At 51.9% G+C, this 22,734-nt stretch overlaps 1 protein-coding gene across 1 annotated transcript in view; it reads left to right on the top strand.

The window, feature by feature from the left end:
• VPS52 (VPS52 subunit of GARP complex) overlaps window positions 1–22,734 on the top strand; it is a 70,891-nt gene that overhangs the window by 31,260 nt on the left and 16,897 nt on the right. The window contains exons 12-17 of the mRNA XM_069241887.1: window positions 3,920–4,075; window positions 4,879–4,997; window positions 7,336–7,459; window positions 9,967–10,062; window positions 10,696–10,803; window positions 13,095–13,160. Coding sequence (XP_069097988.1) covers window positions 3,920–4,075; window positions 4,879–4,997; window positions 7,336–7,459; window positions 9,967–10,062; window positions 10,696–10,803; window positions 13,095–13,160 — 669 coding nt within the window. The remainder of the gene's footprint in view (window positions 1–3,919; window positions 4,076–4,878; window positions 4,998–7,335; window positions 7,460–9,966; window positions 10,063–10,695; window positions 10,804–13,094; window positions 13,161–22,734) is intronic.

A 22,734-nucleotide genomic window follows, 5' to 3' on the forward strand; every position in this document is an offset into this window, starting at 1 on the left:
TAGTGGTAGTGCTGAGTGCCGACCACCAGTAGGTCTTGGACTAGCAACACAACTGGAACAAGCCTGGTTACTGCCTAAATCTGAATGTTAACTTTCCATAAACCACTGACAGATATGTGATGTGTGAGATCTCTTACAGACAGGCTATGTGTCCTTTTAGAGCTAACCCAATGTACAAAAGTGCCTCTTTTTGACATGGTACATGGTGTGATTTCAACTGAAAGTGCACTGAGTTCCTGCTAACCAGGTCCCCAGGGCCAGATCTCTTTCCCAAAACTGCCCAGTTGTTTTTTCCAATTGGCAGAACCTTTAGCACCATTTTTAAGTCCCTAGTAAATGCCACCTAGGGCCTGGACTGCTAAAGAAGGTTTTTAAGGGCTGCAGCACGAATTGTGCCACCCTAAGAGACCCCTCACCAAGCACATGATAAGCTGCCATTGCAGGCTGCATGTCTTTGGTGCAGACAAAAGTGAAAACACAACATGGCACACAGCCTGGGTCCCGTGCCCCTAACACTGCATGCAATATATGTAAGTCACCCCTTTAGCAGACCTTACAGTCCTAAGGCCGGATGTGTTATATTGCATGTGAGGGCATATCTGCACAAGCAGTTGTGCCCCTGCTATGTCTTTGCTGATTCTCAGACATAGTAAGTGAAGCCATTTTAAGTGCATGTGCTGGACACTGGTCAGTACGAGTTCCCCAGCTACATGATGGAGTCACTGAAGATAGTTATGTTTGGTATCAAAGGAGAATCCACATTGATGCCAGTGTTGGATTTACCAATAAATGCACCCAGAAGTGCCCCCTGAAACCCTACCAGCCTCTGGTATGCTCGCTGACCAGTTTCTGCCAGCCTTCTGCGCGAGACACTGTTCTGGACCCCTAGGGTGGGAGCCTTCTGTTCTCAGGAGGCCCAGAACAAAAGCCTGTCTGGGAAGAGGTTGTAACACCAACCCCCCCCCCCCCCCCCCACCCAAACAGGCTGACCTGCTGTTTAGCCTTCCTAAGGTAGCAAGCCTCAAAGGGCTTCTGCCTCTGAAATGTGAATTTGGCTCCCCTCACAGGAGAGGTAACCAACCCCTCTGCCCAGAGCCCTTTTGGAACCTGGACAAGCGGGAAAATTAGCTAGTGAGTTAGGCATGCCACCTCCAAGCTAGTACCACCCCTAAGGTGGGCTGCTGCAAGGTGGTCACAATTTTTCAGAGGTAGCCATCTTTGAGATGGCATACCTAGGAAATCTGGAACAGAGTTATGCTCACTTCCAACAGGAAGTAGTCATATAGAGGGTGTAGTGACCCCAAGGTTACTATCCTACACACCCCAATGCCCCGAAATACAGTATTTAGGGGAGCCCCTGGCACCAACAAAACAGATCCTAACGACCTAAGAAAGACCCAGTACACTGAAGAGCCGTGACAGCAGAAGAGGAGAAAAGAAGCAGCTGACCTGGTACCAACCCCGCAGGCCTGTTTGCATCCCTCGTTGAAATCTGCACCAAAACTGGCTTGTCCTGCAGCTGTGACTACAGACTGCCAGCCTTAGAAAAAGGCTCAAGACCTCCCATGAACAGCGGACCTGGTCTCTAACAACCTCCAAAGAAGGGTTTCTGAAGCCTCTGGAACTGCCAAAACCTGATACCTGAAGTCACCACTGCACCCGTCGTCTTCGACCCGAGTTGAAGTGGATCACCAGTGCCAACAAGGTCCCCCAGGCCTCCAGAGTCCGAGTCCATTGTGATTTCACCCCTCCTGGACTCCCCGACGGCACCTGCAGCCTTTGTTGATTTAGCCCGACTGGTGGTCTGGCCAGAGCCCGCAGCCCATTTCCGTATTGACCGATCTCCATAGAAAACCATTGGGCACCTGACAGTGTTTTGCAGTCTGCACCTGGCCGCCCTAGTGCCACTGAGGGTGTACTGCGGGTGCTGCCTCTGTACCTTTCCCTCTACCCACCTAAACTCCAGGAGATTGGTCTTGTAAGTTGCTGTACTCTACCTGTTTTCAGACCTTGTTTTTCCTCCCATAGGATAATATTGCAGAACTCAGAAATTGCACAATGTTCACTTTTTAAAGTGAAAAGAATTCCTATTTAAAAATGTGCTTAACTGAACGATTTTTCTCTGACACCTAAACATATATAAAGATACCTGCTATTTTCATAAATTGGTGTGGATCTCCTTTCTTGAGTTCTGTGTATCATTTATTGACTATTGTGTTTATTTGTAGATGTTTTGCATTCCTATGTGTTAAGCCTAAGGCTGCTTGACCACTCTACCTCTGAATAGAGCACTTTGGGATTGCATAGCAAGCCCTGTCCACTCACTGGGGTACCCCGTGGACCCTTTACAAAGTATTCACATACCGCATTAAGGGACAGCTTCCTACATCTTATGTTTCTGTTCTTTAAACTGAAAATACTCCTCACCGAGGACTGCCAGACCTTTTGCTTCTCTAGTTGTCATGTTTGTTTAAACAGGGACTGACATCTGAAAGGGGCAAGTTATTGAATGTAAGCAAAGGGGTCCCCCAAGTATGCAGTTAAGAAATCTGTCCAGATTGTCACTATCTAGTTATGATGGGTCAATGTTTAGAAGATGACTTTGAGGTAAGATGTGCATTTGTGATTTGGGAGGATCATGAGGGTGAGTTAGCTGTAAGAAAGACTGCTAGGGATTGGAAAGCTAAAGTTAATGTTTCTTCATTTTATAAGAGTGCATAAATCCAGGGTATAGGAAGCTGTCTCTGTCTATAATACATAAAAATGAGATATAGTTTCCAGGGTTCCCCAGAGGCTTGACAGAGGCAATAATAGATAATACGAATGCAGTATTTGTGGTAGTGTGGTCGAGCAGTTAGGCTTATCAGAGGGTTGTGTTAAGCATTTGTGGTACACACACAGACAATAGAAGAAGCACACATTTAATGACTAACTCCAGGCCAACTGTTTTATATAGCAAAAATATGTTTTGCTACTTTATTTCTAGAACCCCAAGATTCAGTTTGCAGGCAAGTACATTTTTTAAATAAGTATCAAGCATATGTATCAACACCACTTTGTTTCAATTTGTCAAGTTGAAAGTTTTTCAAGAAAATGGCAAATATCTGTTTTAAAAGTTGACAGTGCAGTTTTCAAAGACAGTTCTGGGGTGAAGAAAAGTTAGTACAGTTTTGAGGTAAGTACAAGACTTACAGATCCAGTCTCTGGGATTTAGGATATTCACAGGTTGGGGTTCAAGTTAACACCCACCACCAGCAACACAGGGCCGGCCGGGTGCAAAGGTCAACGATGATGCATGATTTAAAATGAAGTCCTATGGAGACTTGGTGCACTGGGAATCAGCCGGCTTGCAGGTGAGTACCCGCATCTTTGGAGGGCAGACCTGGGGGGGGCGGTTTATGTAAGCGCCAAGGGGGGGCATAGGTTAGCACCTAACACACACCCTCAGCGGCACAGGGGCAGCCGGGTGCAGGGTGAAAACACAGCATTGGGGTCCCAGTGCTTTTCAGAAGGGGGACCCTTGGAGTCACAAAGATCTAGGCTAGGCTAGGTCCAGGGGATCGGTTCCAGAAAACCACAGGCTGGACAAGGAGGAGGGCCGCCTGCTGAACGGAGCTGGACCAGTGGTTGGATTCCCCAAGGCCAGGGGACTGCGGGTGCAGGGGTACCTTTAGGCCTCGGGAATCTTCGTCTGGTTCTCTTGCGGTCAGGGGCGTCCTCTGGATTTAGGCTGCAGGCATCGTCGTGGTGGCCAGGAGGGCAAGCATTTCACTCTGTTTCTCACTCAGAAGTGGGTGCAAGCATTTCACTCTCTGTTTCTCACTCAGAAACGGCTGCAAGCATGTCACTCTTTCTGTTTGCCTTGTTACATTGTCACTGCCTCCTGTGAATCCCTGTTTGATCACCTGTCTCCCTACAGTACCCTTTCGAGTCCCTGTTTCGCAGCCAGCACTATGCACTCCTCGACAACAGCTGCAGGGAATATCTGTTCCTCTGTGACTTCTTCCTGGTGATGGGAAACTCAGCCCAGGACCTCTTCAACTCCATCATGGGCAAAACCCTGGCTATGTTCCTGGTGAGTTTCCCTTGCATCAGAAGCATTTCTGGTCCTGAGACGCCCGTGTGTATGCCACAGAACCTCCATATGCCCCTAAGGATGACATTCTGCCTCAGGGTCATGCCTCTGCACCTCAGAGCAGCCTGCATCCTAGAACCCTTTTTCTCATGGATCCTATACCTTGAGAACTGTGTACTGTGGGACTCCTGCATGCTGAGGTTTGCTACACCTCAGATTCCCTGCATGCTAAGCCCTTTACACCTCATGATCCCCTGCATATTAAGCCCGCTGCGCCTCACGATCCCCTGCATGCTAAGCCCTTTACACCTCATGATCCCCTGCATGCTAAGCACCCTGCGTCTCATGATCTGCTGCATGCTAAGCACCCTGCATTTCATGATCTGCTGCATGCTAAGCCCTTTACACTTCATGATCCCCCTGCATGTTAAGCCTTCTGCGCCTCATGATCGCCCTCTATGTTAAGCCCTCTGCGCCTCATGATCCCCTGCATGCTAAGCCTTATGCGCCTTATGATCCTCTGCATGCTAAGCCCTCTGCGCCTTATGATCCACCTGCATGCTAAGCCCTCTGCGCCTTATGATCCCCTGCATGCTAAGCCTCCTGCACCTCATGATCCCCTGCATGCTAAGCCCCCTGCGCCTCATGATCCCCTGCGTGCTAAGCCTGCTGCACCCCAGGTAGCCCGCCTTGCTGTTTCCTGCTGCGCCCCCGGCTCTCCTGCCTTCTAAGGCCCGCTATACCTATGAGATCCGGTGTTAGTCTGCTGGACACCAATAGGACTTTCTTGATTTTTCTTTCAGAAACATATGGATACCTATGTCTCAGACTGCTATGACAGTATTGCCATTTTCCTCTGCATCCACATTATTCTGCGGTTTAAGGGCATCATGGCCAAAAGGAACATCCCTGCTGCAGACAAGTGAGTGTGAGCTTCAGTGCACTGTACCCACTGGGTGGGAGGGTGAATGGGTGCTTGGGATGTGGGGCAGCAGTGGCGGTATGTCGGTCATTGCCTGGTTAGAAATAGTACTGGTCCTAGGGTTACAGGGTAATACTTGTATCCCTGACACCAAGTGGATGTGTGAGCCTCTCAGCCTCACAAACAGTGCCATCTTCACTGGTGGAGTGAAACAATCCATGGTACACAGAACACACGATGAGTGACTGAGGCCCTCTCCAGATCAGTGTGTGAGCCTCTCAGCCTCACAAACAGGGCCATCTTCACTGGTGGAGTGAAACAATCCATGGTACACAGAACACACGATGAGTGACTGAGGCCCTCTCCAGATCAGTGTGTGAGACTCACGACCTAATAAAGAGTGCATCCTCTGCAGGAGAAACACACTGAGTACCCAAAACACGTGATGAGTGACTGTGGCTGGAGCCAAGTGAGAGTGACCGGTGCCCTGACCCAGTGCTCTTTCCTGGGCGAGTGAGAGATGCAAGATGAGTAGTTCTGAGCACTCCCTCCTCTGTGCTCTGACTCTTTCCCTTCTGTGTCAGCATGAAATGAGCTCTGCCTCTTTCCCTTCTGTGTCAGCATGGAATTAAAGTGGTTTGGTGTGCCTCATAATCTGCTCAGAGACCCGGGCTTGAGTGGTTGTAAGCCCTCCCTCCTCTGCCTCTTTCCCGTCTGTGTCCGCATGGAATGAAAGTGGTTCAATGTACCTCATAATCTACTTAGAGACCTGTGCTCTGCCTCTTTCCTTTCTGTGTCAGCATGGAATGAAAGTGCTTCGGTGTGCCTCATAATCTGCTCAGAGACCCGGGCTTGAGTGGTTCTAAACCCTCCCTCCTCTGTGCTCTGCCTCTTTCCCTTCTGTGTCAGCATGGAATTAAAGTGGTTTGGTGTGCCTCATAATCTGCTCAGAGACCCGGGCTTGACTGGTTGTAAGCCCTCCCTCTTCTGCCTCTTTCCCATCTGTGTCAGCATGGAATGAAAGTGGTTCAATGTACCTCATAATCTGCTTAGAGACCTGTGCTCTGCCTCTTTCCTTTCTGTGTCAGCATGGAATGAAAGTGCTTCGGTGTGCCTCATAATCTGCTCAGAGGCTCTCCTCTGTGCTCTGCCTCTTTCCCTTCTGTGTCAGCATGGAATGAAAGTGGTTCGGTGTGCCTCATAATCTGCTCAGAGACCCTCCTCTGTGCTCTGCCTCTTTCTCTTCTGTGTCAGCATGGAATGAAAGTGCTTTGGTGTGCCTCATAATCTGCTCAGAGACCCTCCTCTGTGCTCTGCCTCTTTCCCTTCTGTGTCAGCATGGAATTAAAGTGGTTCGGTGTGCCTCATAATCTGCTCAGAGACCCTCCTCTGTGCTCTGCCTCTTTCCCTTCTGTGTCCGCATGGAATGAAAGTGGTTCAGTGTGCCTCCTAATATGCTCAGAGACCCTGGCTTGAGTGGTTGTAAGCCCTCCCTCCTCTCTGCTCTGACTCTTTCCCTTCTGTGTCAGCATGGAATGAAAGTGGTTCGGTGTGCCTCATAATCTGCTCAGAGACCCTCCTCTGTGCTCTGCCTCTTTCCCTTCTGTGTCAGCATGGAATGAAAGTGCTTCGGTGTGCCTTGTAATCTGTTTAGAGACGCGGGCTTGAGTGGTTGTAAGCCCTCCCTCCTCTGTGCTCTGACTCTTTCCCTTCTGTGTCAGCATGGAATGAAAGTGGTTCAGTGTGCCTCCTAATATGCTCAGAGACCCTGGCTTGAGTGGTTCTAAGCCCTCCCTTCTTTGTGGTCTGACTCTTTCCATTCTGTGCCAGCATGGAATGATAGTGCCTCGTAATCTGCTCTCAGACCCAGGCTTGAATGGTTCTAAGCTCTCCCTCTGCTGTGCTCTGCCTCTTTCCCTTCTGTGTCAGCATGGAATGAAAGTGCCTCGGTGTGCCTCGTAATCTGCTCAGAGACACGGGCTTGAGTGGTTCTGAGCTCTCCCTCCTCAGTGCATTGACACTTTCCCTTCTGTGTCAGCATGGAATGATAGTGCCTCGGTGTGCCTCGTAATCTGCTCTCAGACCCAGGCTTGAATGGTTCTAAGCTCTCCCTCTGCTGTGCTCTGCCTCTTTCCCTTCTGTGTCAGCATGGAATGAAAGTGCCTCGGAGTGCCTCGTAATCTGCTCAGAGACCCAGGCTTGAGTGGTTCTGAGCCCAGATGGTTGCACACGTCCTACTCTCTGGTCATTTGCAAGTGGGTGATGGGGAGGAGATCAATGCTTCTCCCCTCCCTCAGTTACTGTTCCTGGAGTCCTAACATTGTCACGCTCCTTGTAGGTACTGGGACACTCTCCTTGAAATCCTGTGGCCACGATTTGAGCTCATCCTCGAGCTGAACATCCAAAGCATCCGCAACACAGACCCGCAGAAGCTGGGGTCCCTGGACACGCGGCCGCACTATGTAAGATGTGGTGGGAGCCCCTGTAGTTTCTTTACTGAAGGCAGTGGTCTTCAAACGTTTTAATGCCGTGTCCCCCACAGTGGAAAGAAAAAGTCATGGTCCCCTGGAATTTTTTTTACAATTATTCTATTAAATTGCAATGTTTAAATATGTCTCGATTTATTTAAACATCATAGTTAAGTTAAATACAGTAAAGTACATGATGCCAAACACACTGTTCTGTTCAGGCAGGCCTTGCTAACGTGTAAACGTATCCAGAGTGTGATTATTAGAAGTGGGGTTGGGATGGGGGCCTTGAAGAGTACTTGGAGTCCCTCCCTTGTGACACCCACTCCCAGCTTGGATATAAATGACTAAACATGTTAGTGATGGCCCATTGCAGAGCAGCTCACTGTCGCTCATTGTGTCCGCTTAAAACAAAGCTCAGTTGTCTGCATAATGCGCCCCCCTGGGATCACTCGAGGCTCTCCTAGGCCCCCCACTCCAGTTTGAAGACCCCTAGACAAGAGCATGTCTTCAAGGACCACTGTGCATCAGGCCATAGGTGGCTGGGTGGTCCCATAAAGCCGTAGGCTGAGGAGTCTGGGCAGTAGGGCAAGAAGGGACAGGCGCCATTCTACTGTGGAGTGTCCAGGTGGAGTGGGAGTGAGGGACTGATGACTGCTGGTTTAGGAAGGAGCGTGCAGGCGAGATCCCCAGTGGAGGGGGATTCTGAGAGTGCTTTAAAGGCTTTCAGAACCTGGTAGAGATCCGAGCTTAACTACTTGATGTTCCAGTAAGTTCTGTAACACAGTGGAATGACTGATTGCTAGAGGGCGTGCAGGAGGTTTGGGGAGAGGTCCAGGATGCAGGGAGTAGAGGGTAGGAGGGTAAGTGATGCAAGGGTTGTGACCCTCTGCAGACAGGGAGGAGGGCTCTGGTTTAGATGTTTATGGTTTAGGTCTTTTAGTTGTAGCTGGTATTCCTGCAAACCTCGGCCATAGAGAGACCCCCACATGCACGCCCCCCCCCCCCTCTCTCTCTCGCTGCCCACCCCCCAGACATCATTTGGATACTATTACAAGAAGCCAGGGTTATCGCCCTATATTGGTTCATTTAACATCTCGTGCATTCATACTGTGCCTTAGAACATGAACTGTTAATGAACGTACCCTTAAAATGAATAATAAGGCGGGTATATTTACTTTTATGGTGAAGTTAAATTATGAGGAGATGTAACTTTTTTTTTTGCAGGCTGTGTGTTTATGGGTTGTCCCCAGATAGCAACTGAATTAACTTATTCAATTTAGAAAATCTTATTTTGTAACTTGAAATTCCACTTCAGGTGATCACGATTTTTCCCGACGTTCCTTGACTGATCGCCGACAAATACCAGACCTTTAAGGTTGAATAATAACAGTTATATTCCGAGGCGGAAGAATACAACACTCCCGCCCCCCCCCTTCCCCCAAAAAAAACTTCACTTGCTTCAAATACTCTTCCCTCCCCACACTCACCCCACGTACATTTACCACCTACCCAGCAGTACTGGGTGCAACCAATTGGAATCAGGGATTCCGTTTGGTTTCATTGGTGAAAAATCCCCCTTGAGCTGGAATTCTGCATCCGCAGGATTTGGCTCACATTGCACTGTCCTGAGTGATCTTACTGTGCGGTGAACAGAACTGTGAAATCACAGGAGCTCTCCTGGGCGGTAGAATCATCCCAGTACACAACTCGTAAGTGCCTTTGCACCCCAAACATTTCACTCCAACAAATAGTCTTAGCGAGTTATGTAGGTCATCTTTTTTTTTTTTTTTTTTTTTTTTTTTTTTTTATATATAATTCACGCACTTTAAACTTACTACGTGCTTCCAGGGAGAGCTAATCTATGACTCTTCGTGCCAGAGTGATTTGATTAATTTTGTACCATAGACCAGGCTACCCGTCTAGTTAAGAATATCTGTTAGAGGCTCAGAGTTCGCTTCAGTTACTCCAGTGAGAAATGAGTTCACATAATCTCTGTGAGAAGCCACCAGAACATCAACAACTTGACTGGTGGAGAAAAGGCTTCAGAATTGTAGAGAGCACAGTGTGGATGGAGCTAGAGAAACGTGATGTGGAATGTGTGAGGACCTGCTAACATGTTTATCCAACCGGAAACCAAGTGATGTTACCTCTGTCGCTGGCGACGGAGCGGGTTGATTGAGTGAAGGTCAGGCAGCCAGGCAGCATGACACAGAATGCTATTATATTTATGTAAGAGAATGAATTACTTTTTTCTGTGTTTAGACTCAATACTTTTAGGACACACAGACACACACTCCCTCTCTCTCTCTCGCTCCCCCCCGACCTCTCCACTCTGTCTCCTGGCTCTGTACCTCCCTCCAGCTTCTCACCGTCTCTGACCCTCATGTCACCCAGTTACTCCATTCCTGTGTATTTTCCTCTGCCTGCACCCGAGTGCTATACTCCATCTGCGTGTTGTCTCCCTCTCCTCCTGACTGGACTTATCTCTTCTCGTGTAGATCACGCGGCGCTACGCAGAGTTCTCCTCGGCTATTGTCAGCATCAACCAGACGTTCCCCAACGAGAAGACGAATACACTACTGGCTCAACTTCAGGTGTGTGGAGGGAGCCGAGGGTGCCAAGGGATACAGGCGGCTTTGTCGGCTGTGTGAAGATGCTCGGGGATTCCTCGGGGGGCATCACAGCACAGTGATGAGTAGGGGCTTGAGAGTGCATAGGCACTCCCAGTTGGACCTGGTGTGTGGGAGAACATTGGGGCTATGATACCGAAGGGGTGGACGGTGAGTCACGACAGAGCCTGCAACGGGTGTATTAATCTCAGAGGAGTGAATCTGTGGAACTCTGAGTCCTGTTGTGTTCTGTACTTAACCTCATTCCATCCTGTAGATGTCTCACTCAGTCTCTACCACCATCTCATTGTCTTCTGTCCACACATCTGCTCTCTCCCTGCTTTCCCTCCCTTGCCTCCACCCCTTCCCTTTATTGACTCTTTCTACCCCTCATGTTCTCTCATTTCTCCTTCCACCCCTAGCTCGGTCTGATTTCACCTTCCGCTCCACACGTTCTTTAACTTCTCCTTCTTCCCAGGCTTGGTCTGATCTTTCCTTCCACTCCTTGTGCTCTCTCATTTCTCCTTCTCAGTCTCTTACTTCTCCTTCCGCCGCTTGCTTAGTCTAATCTCTCCTTCGACCTTTGCGCTCCTGATGGCCCTCACTCCTCTCTTGCAGGTGGAGGTTGAGAATTTTGTCCTCCGAGTGGCCGCAGAGTTTTCCTCCAGGAAAGAGCAGCTCATCTTCCTCATCAATAACTATGACATGCTCCTCGGTGTGCTCATGGTAAGTGCGGGGAGGGAACACGCGGTGCGCATGGGGAGTTGGAATGTTGTGAGTATGAAGAGCTGGTGTAGGTCCTGCCTTAAGGTTCTTCTGTGCGGTGCGTCCAGTACTCTGCCAGGGTTGTTGATGGGTCCAGTATCTGCCAGGGTTGTTGATGGGTCCAGTATCTGCCAGGGTTGTTGATGGGTCCAGTATCTGCCAGGGTTGTTGATGGGTCCAGTATCTGCCAGGATTGTTGATGGGTCCAGTACTCTGCCAGGGTTGTTGATGGGTACAGTACTCTGCCAGGGTTGTTGATGGGTACAGTACTCTGCCAGGGTTGTTGATGGGTCCAGTATCTGCCAGGATTGTTGATGGGTCCAGTATCTGCCAGGATTGTTGATGGGTACAGTACTCTGCCAGGGTTGTTGATGGGTCCAGTACTCTGCCAGGGTTGTTGATGGGTCCAGTACTCTGCCAGGGTTGTGGATGGGTCCAGTACTCTGCCAGGGTTGTGGATGGGTCCAGTACTCTGCCAGGGTTGTGGATGGGTCCAGTACTCTGCCAGGGTTGTGGATGGGTCCAGTACTCTGCCAGGGTTGTTGATGGGTCCAGTACTCTGCCAGGGTTGTTGATGGGTCCAGTACTCTGCCAGGGTTGTTGATGGGTCCAGTATCTGTCAGGATTGTTGATGGGTCCAGTACTCTGCCAGGGTTGTTGATGGGTCCAGTATCTGCCAGGATTGTTGATGGGTCCAGTATCTGCCAGGATTGTTGATAGGTCCAGTACTCTGCCAGGATTGTTGATAGGTCCAGTACTCTGCCAGGGTTGTTGATGGGTCCAGTACTCTGCCAGGGTTGCTGATGGGTCCAGTACTCTGCCAGGGTTGCTGATGGGTCCAGTACTCTGCCAGGGTTGTCGATGGGTCCAGTACTCTGCCAGGGTTGTCGATGGGTCCAGTACTCTGCCAGGGTTGTCGATGGGTCCAGTACTCTGCCAGGGTTGTCGATGGGTCCAGTACTCTGCCAGGGTTGTCAATGGGTCCAGTACTCTGCCAGGGCTGTCGATGGGTCCAGTACTCTGCCAGGGTTTCTGATGGGTCCAGTACTCTGCCAGGGTTGTTGATGGGTCCAGTACTCTGCCAGGGTTGTTGATGGGTCCAGTACTCTGCCAGGGTTGTTGATGGGTATAGTATTCTGCAGGGGTTGTTGATGACTCCAGTAGTCTGCAAGGGTTGTTGATGGGTCCAGTACTCTCCCTGGGTTGTTGATGGGTCCTGTACAGTGCCATGGTTGTTGATGGGTCCAGTATTCTGCTAGGATTGTTGATGGGTCCAGTACTCTCCCAGGGTTGTTGATGAGTCCAGTATTCTGCAGGGGTTGCTGATGGGTCCAGTACTCTCCCGGGGTTGTTGATGAGTCCAGTAGTCTGCAAGGGTTGTTGATGGGTCCAGTACTTTCCCTGGGTTGTTGATGAGTCCAGTATTCTGCCAGGGTTGCTGATGGGTCCAGTACAGTGCCATGGTTGTTGATGGGTCCAGTACTCTGCCAGGGTTGCTGATGGGTCCAGTACTCTGCCAGGGTTGCTGATGGGTCCAGTACTCTGCCAGGGTTGCTGATGGGTCCAGTACTCTGCCAGGGTTGCTGATGGGTCCAGTACTCTGCAAGGGTTGCTGATGGGTCCAGTACTCTGCAAGGGTTGCTGATGGGTCCAGTACTCTGCAGGGGTTGTTGATGGGGAGGTTGGAGGTCCATGAAGAGCCTGCCCAGGGCTGGTAGTTAGGACTTGACTTAGGGGAGTTGGTGCAGAGTCTACTCCAAGGCGGGTGGTGACGCACTGGTGGGTGCTGGTATGGGCCCTGGGTCTATTTGACAGTCGTGGAGGGGAGTCTGTCTGGGTCGCTGCCTATGGCTGGCCTACTTTTTTATTTTATAGATTAATTTCTTCTATTTTATTTCTGAAGAATAACATGCTAACAGCGTAGCAGTGTAAGACCGCAGAATTTCCCCACATATGCAATACACAGTTCCTGTGAGAAACTCTCGCTAGGCTCCGTGGCTGGGATACCTAATCAGAATATGTAGGTGGCGTTGAGAGTCCTCCCTCATCTTTCCTTGGGAGACTGTTCTTGGGGTGCCCCGTGGAGCTGCTGTGCAGGGTTTCAGTGCGGAGAGGAGGACATATGCTGCATTTCCATGTTTATGTCATGATTATCCAGGCCAGGTTAGGCTTGTTGTAGTCTCCTCTCGGCGCTTCTGTGGCTCCTTTGTGTGGGCCTCGTCTCCATCTCATGCACTGCCTTCTCTTCACAGGAGCGAGCAGCTGATGAGAGTAAAGAGGTGGAGAGCTTCCAGCAGCTTCTCACAGCTCGCACCCAGGTCAGTACGAGTCTCAAATTATCCCTCGCATTCATCACTTTTCTTAGCCCTCTATCCACACATGGGTCCATCATGTGCTGTAAACTGACCCCTCTGTGTCTGTAGGCCCAGAAGGTCTTGATCCCGTGCTGTTGTGTGTCTGTGGGTCTATCATGTCCTGTATCCCTGCCCCTGTGTGTCTGTGGGTCCGGAAGGTCTTGATCCCATGCTGATGTGTGGCTGTGGGTCTGTCATGTCCTGTATCCCTGCCCCTGTGTGGCTCTGGGTCTTTCATGTCCTGTATCCCTGCCCCTGTGTGTCTGTGGGTCCGGAAGGTCTTGATCCCATGCTGTTGTGTGGCTGTGGGTCTATCATGTCCCGTACTCCTGCCCCTGTGTGTGTCTGTGGGTCTATCATGTCCTGTACTCCTGCCCCTGTGTGTCTGTGGGTCTATCATGTCCTGTACTCCTGCCCCTGTGTGTCTGTGGGTCTATCATGTCCTGTATCCCTGCCCCTGTGTGTCTGTGGGTCTATCATGTCCTGTATCCATGCCCCTGTGTGTCCGGAAGGTCTTGATCCCATGCTGTTGTGTGTCTGTGGGTCGATCATGTCCTGAATCCTTGCCCCTGTGTGTCTGTGGGTCCGGAAGGTCTTGATCCCATGCTGTTGTGTGGCTGTGAGTCTATCCTGTCCTGTATCCCTGCCCTTGTGTGTCTGTGGGTCCGGAAGGTCTTGATCCCGTGCTGTTGTGTGGCTCTGGGTCTATCATGTCCTGTATCCCTGCCCCTGTGTGTCTGTGGGTCCGGAAGGTCTTGATCCCATGCTGTTGTGTGGCTGTGGGTCTGTCATGTCCTGTATCCCTGCCCCTGTGTGGCTCTGGGTCTATCATGTCCTGTATCCCTGCCCCTGTGTGTCTGTGGGCCCCCGGAAGGTCTTGATCCCATGCTGCTGTGTGGCTGTGGGTCTATCATGTCCTGTACTCCTGCCCCTGTGTGTCTGTGGGTCTATCATGTCCTGTACTCCTGCCCCTGTGTGTCTGTGGGTCTATCATGTCCTCCTGCCCCTGTGTGTCTGTGGGTCTATCATGTCCTGTATCCCTGCCCCTGTGTGTATGTGGGCCTATCATGTCCTGTATCCCTGCCCCTGTGTGTCTGTGGGTCCGGAAGGTCTTGATCCCATGCTGTTGTGTGTCTGTCAGTCGATCATGTCCTGTATCCCTGCCCCTGTGTGTCTGTGGGTCCGGAAGGTCTTGATCCCATGCTGTTGTGTGGCTGGGAGTCTATCCTGTCCTGTATCCCTGCCCTTGTGTGTCTGTGGGTCCGGAAGGTCTTGATCCCATGCTGTTGTGTGGCTGGGAGTCTATCCTGTCCTGTATCCCTGCCCCTGTGTGTCTGATGGTCCGGAAGGTCTTGATCCCATGCTGTTGTGTGGCTCTGGGTCTATCATGTCCTGAATCCTTGCCCCTGTGTGTCTGTGGGCCCCCGGAAGGTCTTGATCCCATGCTGTTGTGGGTCTATCATGTCCTGAATCCTTGCCCCTGTGTGTCTGTGGGTCCGGAAGGTCTTGATCCCATGCTGTTGTGTGGCTGTGGGTCTATCATGTCCTGAATCCTTGCCCCTGTGTGTCTGTGGGTCCGGAAGGTCTTGATCCTATGCCGTTGTGTGTCTATCATGTCCTGTACTCCTGCCCCTGTGTGTCTGTGTGTCTGTGGGTCTATCATGTCCTGTATCCCTGCCCCTGTGTATCTGTGGGTCCGGAAGGTCTTGATCCCATGCATTTGTGTGGCTGTGGGTCGATCATGCCCTGTATCCCTGCCCCTGTGTGTCTGTGGGTCCGGAAGGTCTTGATCCAGTGCTGTTGTGTGTCTGTGGGTCTATCATGTCCTGTATCCCTGCCCCTGTGTGGCTGTGGGTCTATCATGTCCTGAATTCTTGCCCCTGTGTGACTGATGGCCCGGAAGGTCTTGATCCCATGCTGTTGTGTGGCTCTGGGTCTATCATGTCCCGAATCCTTGCCCCTGTGTGTCTGTGGGCCCCCGGAAGGTCTTGATTCCATGCTGCTGTGTGGCTGTGGGTCTATCATGTCCTGTATTCCTGCCCCTGTGTGTCTGTGGGTCTATCATGTCCTGTACTCCTGCCCCTGTGTGTCTGTGGGTCTATCATGTCCTGTACTCCTGCCCCTGTATGTCTGTGGGTCCGTAAGGTCTTGCTCCTATGCTGTTGTGTGTCTGCGGGTCTATCATGTCCTGAATCCTTGCCCCTGTGTGTCTGTGGGTCCAGAAGGTCTTGATCCTATGCTGTTGTGTGTCTGTGGGTCCATCATGTCCTGTATCCCTGCCCCTGTGTGTCTGTGGGTCTATCATGTCCTGTATCCCTGCCCCTGTGTCTGTGGGTCTATCATGTCCTGTATCCCTGCCCCTGTGTGTCTGTGGGTCTATCATGTCCTCCTGCCCCTGTGTGTCTGTGGGTCTATCATGTCCTGTATCCCTGCCCCTGTGTGTATGTGGGCCTATCATGTCCTGTATCCCTGCCCCTGTGTGTCTGTGGGTCCGGAAGTTCTTGATCCCATGCTGTTGTGTGTCTGTCAGTCGATCATGCCCTGTATCCCTGCCCCTGTGTGGCTGTGGGTCTATCATGTCCTGTATCCCTGCCCCTGTGGGTCCGGAAGGTCTTGATCCCATGCTGTTGTGTGGCTGGGAGTCTATCCTGTCCTGTATCCCTGCCCTTGTGTGTCTGTGGGTCCGGAAGGTCTTGATCCCATGCTGTTGTGTGGCTGGGAGTCTATCCTGTCCTGTATCCCTGCCCCTGTGTGTCTGATGGTCCGGAAGGTCTTGATCCCATGCTGTTGTGTGGCTCTGGGTCTATCATGTCCTGAATCCTTGCCCCTGTGTGTCTGTGGGCCCCCGGAAGGTCTTGATCCCATGCTGTTGTGGGTCTATCATGTCCTGAATCCTTGCCCCTGTGTGTCTGTGGGTCCGGAAGGTCTTGATCCCATGCTGTTGTGTGGCTGTGGGTCTATCATGTCCTGAATCCTTGCCCCTGTGTGTCTGTGGGTCCGGAAGGTCTTGATCCTATGCCGTTGTGTGTCTATCATGTCCTGTACTCCTGCCCCTGTGTGTCTGTGGGTCTATCATGTCTATCTATCGGACCCACAGATACACAGGGGCAGGGTATCTGTGGGTCCGGAAGGTCTTGATCCCATGCATTTGTGTGGCTGTGGGTCGATCATGCCCTGTATCCCTGCCCCTGTGTGGCTGTGGGTCTATCATGTCCTGAATTCTTGCCCCTGTGTGACTGATGGCCCGGAAGGTCTTGATCCCATGCTGTTGTGTGGCTCTGGGTCTATCATGTCCCGAATCCTTGCCCCTGTGTGTCTGTGGGCCCCCGGAAGGTCTTGATTCCATGCTGCTGTGTGGCTGTGGGTCTATCATGTCCTGTACTCCTGCCCCTGTGTGTCTGTGGGTCTATCATGTCCTGTACTCCTGCCCCTGTGTGTCTGTGGGTCTATCATGTCCTGTACTCCTGCCCCTGTATGTCTGTGGGTCCGTAAGGTCTTGCTCCTATGCTGTTGTGTGTCTGCGGGTCTATCATGTCCTGAATCCTTGCCCCTGTGTGTCTGTGGGTCCAGAAGGTCTTGATCCTATGCTGTTGTGTGTCTGTGGGTCCATCATGTCCTGTATCCCTGCCCCTGTGTGTCTGTGGGTCTATCATGTCCTGTATCCCTGCCCCTGTGTCTGTGGGTCCGTCATGTCCTGTATCCCTGCCCCTGTGTGTCTGTGGGTCTATCATGTTCAGTATCCCTGCCCCTGTGTGTCTGTGGGTCTATCATGTCCTGTATCCCTGCCCCTGTGTGTCTGTGGGTCCGGAAGGTCTTGATCCCGTGCTGTTGTGTGGCTGTGGGTCTATCATGTCCTGTATCCCTGCCCCTGTGTGTCTGTGGGCCCCCGGAAGGTCTTGATCCCATGCTGATGTGTGGCTCTGGGTCTACCATGTCCTGTATCCCTGCCCCTGTGTGTCTGTGGGCCCCCGGAAGGTCTTGATCCCATGCTGCTGTCTGGCTCTGGGTCTATCATGTCCTGTATCCCTGCTCCTGTGTGTCCGTGGGTCCGTAAGGTCTTGCTCCCATGCTGTTGTGTGTCTGTGGGTCTATCATGTCCTGAATCCTTGCCCCTGTGTGTCTGTGGGTCCAGAAGGTCTTGATCCTATGCTGTTGTGTGTCTGTGGGTCTATCATGTCCTGTACTCCTGCCCCTGTGTGTCTGTGGGTCTATCATGTCCTGTATCCCTGCCCCTGTGGGTCTATCATGTCCTGTACTCCTGCCCCTGTGTGTCTGTGGGTCTATCATGTCCTGTACTCCTGCCCCTGTGTGTCTGTGGGTCTATCATGTCCTGTACTCCTGCCCCTGTGTGTCTGTGGGTCTATCATGTCCTGTATCCCTGCTCCTGTGTGTCTGTGGGTCCGTAAGGTCTTGCTCCCATGCTGTTGTGTGTCTGTGGGTCTATCATGTCCTGAATCCTTGCCCCTGTGTGTCTGTGGGTCCAGAAGGTCTTGATCCTATGCTGTTGTGTGTCTGTGGGTCTATCATGTCCTGTACTCCTGCCCCTGTGTGTCTGTGGGTCTATCATGTCCTGTATCCCTGCCCCTGTGTCTGTGGGTCTATCATGTCCTGTACTCCTGCCCCTGTGTGTCTGTGGGTCTATCATGTCCTGTACTCCTGCCTCTGTGGGTCTATCATGTCCTGTATCCCTGCCCCTATGTGTCTGTGGGTCTATCATGTCCTGTATCCCTGCCCCTGTGTGTCTGTGGGTCTATCATGTCCTGTATCCCTGCCCCTGTGGGTCATGTGTGTCTGTGGGTCTATCATGTCCTGTATCCCTGCTCCTGTGTGTCTGTGGGTCCGTAAGGTCTTGCTCCCATGCTGTTGTGTGTCTGTGGGTCTATCATGTCCTGTACTCCTTCCCCTGTGTGTCTGTGGGTCTATCATGTCCTGTATCCCTGCCCCTGTGTGTCTGTGGGTCCGGAAGGTCTTGATCCCATGCTGTTGTGTGTCTGTGGGTCGATCATGTCCTGAATCCTTGCCCCTGTGTGTCTGTGGGTCCGGAAGGTCTTGATCCCATGCTGTTGTGTGGCTGTGAGTCTATCCTGTCCTGTATCCCTGCCCTTGTGTGTCTGTGGGTCCGGAAGGTCTTGATCCCGTGCTGTTGTGTGGTTCTGGGTCTATCATGTCCTGTATCCCTGCCCCTGTGTGTCTGTGGGTCCGGAAGGTCTTGATCCCATGCTGTTGTGTGGTTCTGGGTCTATCATGTCCTGAATCCTTGCCCCTGTGTGTCTGATGGCCCGGAAGGTCTTGATCCCATGCTGTTGTGTGGCTGTGGGTCTATCATGCCCTGTACTCCTGCCCCTGTGGGTCTATCATGTCCTGTATCCCTGCCCCTGTGTGTCTGTGGGTCTATCATGTCCTGTATCCCTGCCCCTGTGTCTGTGGGTCTATCATGTCCTGTATCCCTGCCCCTGTGTGTCTGTGGGTCTATCATGTCCTGTATCCCTGCCCCTGTGCCTGTGGGTCTATCATGTCCTGTATCCCTGCCCCTGTGTGTCTGTGGGTCTATCATGTCCTGTATCCCTGCCCCTGTGTGTCTGTGGGTCTATCATGTCCTGTATCCCTGCCCCTGTGTGTCTGTGGGTCCGGAAGGTCTTGCTCCCATGCTGTTGTGTGGCTGTGGGTCTGTCATGTCCTGTATCCCTGCCTGTCTGTGGGTCTATCATGTCCTGAATCCTTGCCCCTGTGTGTCTGTGGGTCCAGAAGGTCTTGATCCTATGCTGTTGTGTGTCTGTGGGTCTATCATGTCCTGTACTCCTGCCCCTGTGTGTCTGTGGGTCTATCATGTCCTGTATCCCTGCCCCTGTGTCTGTGGGTCTATAATGTCCTGTACTCCTGCCCCTGTGTGTCTGTGGGTCTATCATGTCCTGTACTCCTGCCTCTGTGGGTCTATCATGTCCTGTATCCCTGCCCCTATGTGTCTGTGGGTCTATCATGTCCTGTATCCCTGCCCCTGTGTGTCTGTGGGTCTATCATGTCCTGTATCCCTGCCCCTGTGTCTGTGGGTCTATCATGTCCTGTACTCCTGCCCCTGTGTGTCTGTGGGTCTATCATGTCCTGTATCCCTGCTCCTGTTTGTCTGTGGGTCCGTAAGGTCTTGCTCCCATGCTGTTGTGTGTCTGTGGGTCTATCATGTCCTGTACTCCTTCCCCTGTGTGTCTGTGGGTCTATCATGTCCTGTATCCCTGCCCCTGTGTGTCTGTGGGTCCGGAAGGTCTTGATCCCATGCTGTTGTGTGTCTGTGGGTCTATCATGTCCTGAATCCTTGCCCCTGTGTGTCTGTGGGTCCGGAAGGTCTTGATCCCATGCTGTTGTGTGGCTGTGAGTCTATCCTGTCCTGTATCCCTGCCCTTGTGTGTCTGTGGGTCCGGAAGGTCTTGATCCCGTGCTGTTGTGTGGTTCTGGGTCTATCATGTCCTGTATCCCTGCCCCTGTGTGTCTGTGGGTCCGGAAGGTCTTGATCCCATGCTGTTGTGTGGTTCTGGGTCTATCATGTCCTGAATCCTTGCCCCTGTGTGTCTGATGGCCCGGAAGGTCTTGATCCCATGCTGTTGTGTGGCTGTGGGTCTATCATGCCCTGTACTCCTGCCCCTGTGGGTCTATCATGTCCTGTATCCCTGCCCCTGTGTGTCTGTGGGTCTATCATGTCCTGTATCCCTGCCCCTGTGTCTGTGGGTCTATCATGTCCTGTATCCCTGCCCCTGTGTGTCTGTGGGTCTATCATGTCCTGTATCCCTGCCCCTGTGCCTGTGGGTCTATCATGTCCTGTATCCCTGCCCCTGTGTGTCTGTGGGTCTATCATGTCCTGTATCCCTGCCCCTGTGTGTCTGTGGGTCTATCATGTCCTGTATCCCTGCCCCTGTGTGTCTGTGGGTCCGGAAGGTCTTGCTCCCATGCTGTTGTGTGGCTGTGGGTCTGTCATGTCCTGTATCCCTGCCTGTCTGTGGGTCTATCATGTCCTGAATCCTTGCCCCTGTGTGTCTGTGGGTCCAGAAGGTCTTGATCCTATGCTGTTGTGTGTCTGTGGGTCTATCATGTCCTGTACTCCTGCCCCTGTGTGTCTGTGGGTCTATCATGTCCTGTATCCCTGTCCCTGTGTCTGTGGGTCTATAATGTCCTGTACTCCTGCCCCTGTGTGTCTGTGGGTCTATCATGTCCTGTACTCCTGCCTCTGTGGGTCTATCATGTCCTGTATCCCTGCCCCTATGTGTCTGTGGGTCTATCATGTCCTGTATCCCTGCCCCTGTGTGTCTGTGGGTCTATCATGTCCTGTATCCCTGCCCCTGTGTCTGTGGGTCTATCATGTCCTGTACTCCTGCCCCTGTGTGTCTGTGGGTCTATCATGTCCTGTATCCCTGCTCCTGTTTGTCTGTGGGTCCGTAAGGTCTTGCTCCCATGCTGTTGTGTGTCTGTGGGTCTATCATGTCCTGTACTCCTTCCCCTGTGTGTCTGTGGGTCTATCATGTCCTGTATCCCTGCCCCTGTGTGTCTGTGGGTCCGGAAGGTCTTGATCCCATGCTGTTGTGTGTCTGTGGGTCTATCATGTCCTGAATCCTTGCCCCTGTGTGTCTGTGGGTCCGGAAGGTCTTGATCCCATGCTGTTGTGTGGCTGTGAGTCTATCCTGTCCTGTATCCCTGCCCTTGTGTGTCTGTGGGTCCGGAAGGTCTTGATCCCGTGCTGTTGTGTGGTTCTGGGTCTATCATGTCCTGTATCCCTGCCCCTGTGTGTCTGTGGGTCCGGAAGGTCTTGATCCCATGCTGTTGTGTGGTTCTGGGTCTATCATGTCCTGAATCCTTGCCCCTGTGTGTCTGATGGCCCGGAAGGTCTTGATCCCATGCTGTTGTGTGGCTGTGGGTCTATCATGCCCTGTACTCCTGCCCCTGTGGGTCTATCATGTCCTGTATCCCTGCCCCTGTGTGTCTGTGGGTCTATCATGTCCTGTATCCCTGCCCCTGTGTCTGTGGGTCTATCATGTCCTGTATCCCTGCCCCTGTGTGTCTGTGGGTCTATCATGTCCTGTATCCCTGCCCCTGTGCCTGTGGGTCTATCATGTCCTGTATCCCTGCCCCTGTGTGTCTGTGGGTCTATCATGTCCTGTATCCCTGCCCCTGTGTGTCTGTGGGTCTATCATGTCCTGTATCCCTGCCCCTGTGTGTCTGTGGGTCCGGAAGGTCTTGCTCCCATGCTGTTGTGTGGCTGTGGGTCTGTCATGTCCTGTATCCCTGCCTGTCTGTGGGTCTATCCTGTCCTGTTTCCCTGCCCCTGTGTGTCTGTGGGTCCGGAAGGTCTTGCTCCCATGCTGTTGTGTGTCTGTGGTCTATCATGTCCTGAATCCTTGCCCCTGTGTGTCTGTGGGACATACAGGTCCTGAACCCAAGTCCTCAAACCGGATCCAGTCTTTGGGCCTTGCAGATCCTGCACTCTCCCCTTAGTCTGTAGCCTTACTGGCCCTGTGCTCACACCCCTGTGTGTCTGGGAATCCATCATGTCCTCTACCCATGCATTCCCCTGTGTCCTGTGTAAACATGAAATATGACCCTGCTTGTTATTCTAGCTCGCAGGTACTGCGCCCATGCCGTTGTGTGTCTGTGGGACTGAAGGCTATGTACTTGTGCCCCCGTGCATCACTTAGCCCTGCAGGTCCTGTACCATCCCTTGTGTGTCAGTGGGCCCTGTAAGTGCTGTAAACATGCCTGCCTGTTGGCTTTCAGGTGCTAAACCCATGCCCTTGTCTCTCTGTGGGCCCTGTAAGTACAGTACCCATGCCCCTGTATAGATGTGGGCCCTCCAGGTCCTTTACTCAAGTCCCTGTGTGTCTGTGGATCCTGCAGCTCTTATAAGTATGTCCATGTGTGTCTGTGGACCCTGCAGCTCTTATAAGTATGTCCATGTGTGTTTGTGGGCCCTGCAACTCTTATAAGTATGCCCATGTGTGTCTGTGGACCCTGCAGCTCTTATAAGTATGCCCAAGTGTGTCTGTGGACCCTGCAGCTCTTATAAGTATGTCCATGTGTGTCTTTGGGCCCTCCAGGTTCTTTACTTAAGTCCCTGTGTGTCTGTGGACCCTGCAGCTCTTATAAGTATGTCCCTGTGTGTCTGTGGACCCTGCAACTCTTATAAGTATGTCCATGTGTGTCTGTGGACCCTGCAGCTCTTATAAGTATGTCCATGTGTGTCTTTGGGCCCTCCAGGTTCTTTACTTAAGTCCATGTGTGTCTGTGGACCCTGCAGCTTTTATAAGTATGTCCATGTGTGTTTGTGGGCCCTGCAACTCTTATAAGTATGCCCATGTGTGTCTGTGGACCCTGCAGCTCTTATAAGTATGCCCATGTGTGTCTGTGGACCCTGCAGCTCTTATAAGTATGTCCATGTGTGTCTTTGGGCCCTCCAGGTTCTTTACTTAAGTCCATGTGTGTCTGTGGACCCTGCAGCTCTTATAAGTATGTCCATGTGTGTCTGTGGACCCTGCAGCTCTTATAAGTATGTCCATGTGTG

This window comes from Pleurodeles waltl, chromosome 6, assembly GCF_031143425.1.
Source record: "Pleurodeles waltl isolate 20211129_DDA chromosome 6, aPleWal1.hap1.20221129, whole genome shotgun sequence".
In the NCBI taxonomy this organism is placed as follows: Eukaryota; Metazoa; Chordata; class Amphibia; order Caudata; family Salamandridae; genus Pleurodeles; species Pleurodeles waltl.